We start from the raw sequence: 4,567 nt of genomic DNA on the forward strand, positions 1-4,567 counted from the left end.
TGTGCTTTAAATTATTTTTTTGCAATTCACGAACCTTCCAAGTCAAATACCTTGTATCTGCAAAATGAATCTGATTCTGATTTTAGATTTGAAAGGAATCTGTGAAATAAACCCGTGGCGTCGTTAAGGAGTTTGGGGACTCATTCATTCATTCATTCATTCAGGAAAGGGTTAACATAATAATAATAGCATAACACTCCTATATAGTGACAATAAAGACGTTGGGCCCACGAAATTCGTTTTAATATAAAAGGTCAGCACTGATATGGCAAACTCCTTCTATAAACCCGTGATACCATTTGTCGGCCAAGAGGCTATAGAATTAATTATTTATCATATATACATCTCAAGTATCGGTACATTTTCAAACGGCATTTCTTAATTTGGTTCATATACCTGTATTATGGTAAAAATGCACCAGGTGTCTCAGGTGCTGTATTGACTCTCAATGACTCGGAACGTCCATGTCTTATTATGTGTTTTGGTGCAGCGAGTTTCCCAGTTGAATACTGAACGTGTATACCTGACATTAGAATTTATAGGGTTTATACTTAGATGATTATTGCAGGCCGAACGGACCTTTCATGGAGTTACCGTGACTCTAATTTCCTGCACTAGAAATGAATGAATGAATGAATGAATGAATGAATGAATGAATGAATGAATGAATGAATGAATGATCAATTAATCAACCTTTTAAAAAATGTCTATATTTGTAAAAACGATATTTATTATGTGTTAGGAAGCACACTTTAGGTGGAGAAAATATGTTTAATAAATGGACGTTATTTTGGATATTATTATTAAATAGCCTTTTAAAACGACTATATTGCTTTCCGCATAAGTCAATATTTACCTGTTTATTTTATTTTATTTTGAATGCAGCGACTATTGTAATGCTATAGGGTGGTTTATCACAGTCCTCTGTTTGTCCTTAGCCCCCCTGTTTGCTCAGTTTCTCCCTCCGACAATGTTTGTATATTTATGATCAATAAATGATCAATAAAAATAAATGGTAACATGGCGGTAAGCGCCTGTCTGGGTTTCACATTTTGCATTGTTGTCGTTATCAGCTGATGATAATCTGACCCTGCGAGGCCTACTTGAAACCACTCTGCAAAACATAAATAAATGGGAAGATGGGGAACAATGAATGAGAATTGTTAAAAAGTAGTTCTTTTTTTTCAAGGTGTATTACTTATTGTCATTTTATTTTTTGCTTATTATTATTATTATTATTATTATTATTATTATTATTATTATTATTATTATTATTATTATTATTATTATTATTATTATAAGTAGTAGTAGTAGTAGTAGTAGTAGTAGTAGTAACAGTAGTTGTAGTAATCATAATAATACTAATACAATTTATGTAGTCTAGATTTTTTTAAGTAAATAATGAATGATGTTGCTTGAGGTCAATTCGTCTTACAAATTCCTTGGCCTACGTTTTAGTTAAATGTTTTCGCCGGGGACGTACACAAAAGTAAAGAATAGGAGGCAATTTGAGTCTTTCTTTGGAAACCACAGTCAAATTATATTTTGTATTAAGATTTTTTTTGTCTACACAAATACAAAGATATAAGGATACACAGAATAACATTCACGGTTGGGCGTTTCTCAGCTGGCAGCATCACTAGAATATCCTTGAATCCTGGAGAAGACGGAGACCTTGCGCAAGAGCAGATATTCCTGTTTCTGGCTCTTCTTATACCTCACTATACATTAAAATGTACATTTACATTTGTACACATTTAAGTGTCTTTTCTCGCCATATATTGTTCCTGGGTGGCTTTAATTTCACGAGGAGTTCATTATTGGCCGGGTATACACACCTGGATAGTAGGCGGTGTCGGCGTGCGTGGGGGCATCGAACCCTGTTTTGGTGGACATGGGTCCCATGGACATGGGGGGTCCGTACCCGTACTGCACCACCTGCTCGTAGGACTTGAGGTCCAACTTGTGGTGTTGCTGCTCCGACATGAGGTTGTTGATGGAGAACGGGTGGTTAAAGGAGTAGTGGTGGTGCTCCGGTTTGAGGTGGGCGTGCGCGTCGTGAGCCAGTGCCGGGTGGTGGTGGTGGTGGTGGTGGTGCTGGTGCTGGTGGTGCTGGTGGTGGGAGAAAAGGTGGTGAGTCTGGGGCGCGGGGGACGGGAAGCTCGCGGGGCTCGCGGCGTGCGCCCGCGGCGGGGCTTTGGGCTCGGCGCCGCGTGGCTTGGAGTCCTTCGCCGGGGAGGAGGAGGAAGAGGAGGAGGAGGAGGAGGAGGACGAGGACGAGGCGGCGGTCAGGTGCGGGGACTCGGCCCCGGCGCCGGTCTCCGAGCCGCTGACCGAGCCGCCCTCGGACGCGGGCTTGCCCCCGGCCTCCTTGTGGTGGAGCTTCAGGTCGCATTTGAAGCGCTTCTGCCGGCGGAGGTAGCAGCCGTTCTCGAACATATTCCCAGAGTCCGGGTGCAGGGTCCAGAAGGAGCCCTTCCCCGGCTTGTCCGGCGACCTGGGCACCTTGATAAAGCAGTCGTTGAAGGACAGGGAGTGTCGGATGGAGTTCTGCCACCGCTGCTGGTTCTGCCGGTAGAAGGGGAACAGATCCATGATCCACTGGTAAATCTCGTTCAGCGTCAGCATCTTGCCCCCGGACTGCTGTATCGCCATGGTGATCAGGGAGATGTAGGAGTACGGCGGCTTGGCGTGCGTGTAGCTCCGCCGGTACGTCTTTGGGTCCCGGGGCCTGATGTTGGACTGTCCGTACACCGGGCTCATCACCCCCATGTTGCCGTACGAGGCCACGGACGCGGGCTGCGAGCCGATGGGGCTCATGCTCGGCGCCAGCGCGGCGGCGCCCATACACACCATCCCGGCTCCCATGCCGGCTCCCATGCCGTGCATGGCGCCGGAGCTCGGGGACATCCCGGCCGCGGAGTGGGCGACACCGGCCGCGTTCATGTAGGGCACGGCGACCGGGCCGGCCGTCATGGGTGCCGGGGCGGAGGTCATCCCGGCGGGGACGCCCATGTAGCCGCTCATCGAGTTCATCCCCAGGCTGGAATTGAAATTCCCAACTGTTGAGTAAGTCTGAGATGCGGAGAAAAAAAACACACAATGCGTCATGTCATCACACCGGGATACACCAGGCAAGGCTGGGCGGCTTCTCATTTCATACACAGAAAATTGTTTAGGATTCAAATGTCTTTTTTGTGTTCTGTTTTTATTTATTTATTTTTGTCATCAGTGCAACAAAACACCTAGAGTCTTACATAGAAGCAGCTACAACAGTGTAACCTCTGCCCCCAACTAAATAGTAATTTAACATTGAGCAATTAGTATTAAAAAAGTAATATGAATATCATAAAAAAAAGATGGGAGTTTTAGATTGAATGCATATTATTAAGCATCGCCTCCAACAATCATCTCTGCTCATTGAATTGATTTGTTTCAAATAGAGAAACGTGAGTTAATGTGTACATTCCCCTTAAAAAAGGGTTTTGGGTCTAATTAGATGAGAAGCTCCTTGTAAATAACCCATGTAGAATAGTTGGTGAAATATCTGTTATTTCTTCCAGCTCGGGAGAAAATGTCGCCTTCTCGGGTCAATATTTGATCAGAAAGTTAATATTATCTCAAGGCTAATATTTGGTTATATAAACATATTAAAAGCTCTACCCACCTCTGGTTCCCCGTAGTAGCTGCTCCACTCTGCATGGTCGTGGCCTTCCATTTTAACTGCACCCAGCATTGTGGACGATCCAAAACAAATGAAGCCCACTCCAAAAGCTCCACGCCAAAATGACTTTTTTTTTAGCGGGGGTGTGGGGTGGTGGTGGGGGTGGGGGACGCGCTCACCCACCGGAGGACCGGACCGTGGCCTCTATTGTGAGCTGTGACCGGGACTGGATCTCCCACGCACCCCCCCGCCCCCCCCCCCACAAGAGCTGCGGCTGTTGTGTGTGTGTGTGTGTGTGTGTGTGTGTGTGTGTGTGTGTGTGTGTGTGTGTGTGTGTGTGTTGTGCGCGCGCTTGTGTGTGCGCGGCTTGGCACAGCTTCCCGCGCGTGAACGTGTTTTAACGTGCATTTTGTTTTGGGTTTTTTCTTAGCTTCAAATGTGCATTTTAATTTCTCATAAACACAACATATATCGACGTATCCTAGCAGTGCAATTTAATGAAACATACAAAAATAATAGATACATTAATAAAGGGAAATACATCAAGGTCATTATCATATAACAAAAATAAACAATACATTTTTTCAAATATTTTGATAAAAAAAAAGGGAAATTAATACATAGTCAATTACATTTCGGAGGTCATTATATCTAACCATAATATTATCTTCCCACTTTTGACGTCAAATAACTGGATTGGTCTCATTGCATCAACTTAAAAGCAATTTTTTTCAATTTGTCAAAGCTATATATCTCAACTGAAAATGTGCATCATATTTCTCACAAAATAAATGTGTGTATATATATATATATATATATATATATATATATATATATATATATTTTTTTTTTTTTTTTTTTTTTTTACAAAAGCAAGTATTTTTTTAGATGATCCAATAACTC

The 4,567-nt window shown here is 43.3% G+C and overlaps 1 protein-coding gene across 1 annotated transcript; it reads right to left on the bottom strand.

Moving 5' to 3' along the window:
• Positions 1 to 1,623: 1,623 nt before the first annotated feature.
• LOC307227317 (hepatocyte nuclear factor 3-beta-like) lies at positions 1,624 to 3,736 on the bottom strand (the record flags this gene model as incomplete). Its single annotated transcript, XM_079996598.1, has 4 exons — positions 1,624 to 1,721; positions 1,839 to 2,086; positions 2,273 to 3,075; positions 3,668 to 3,736. The coding sequence occupies 4 exons, from the start codon at positions 3,734 to 3,736 to the stop codon at positions 1,624 to 1,626; spliced, it is 1,218 nt and encodes a 405-aa protein (XP_079852724.1).
• Positions 3,737 to 4,567: the final 831 nt, after the last annotated feature.

The sequence above is a fragment of the Zeus faber genome (assembly GCF_960531495.2).
Source record: "Zeus faber genome assembly, chromosome: 2".
Lineage (NCBI taxonomy): Eukaryota > Metazoa > Chordata > Actinopteri > Zeiformes > Zeidae > Zeus > Zeus faber.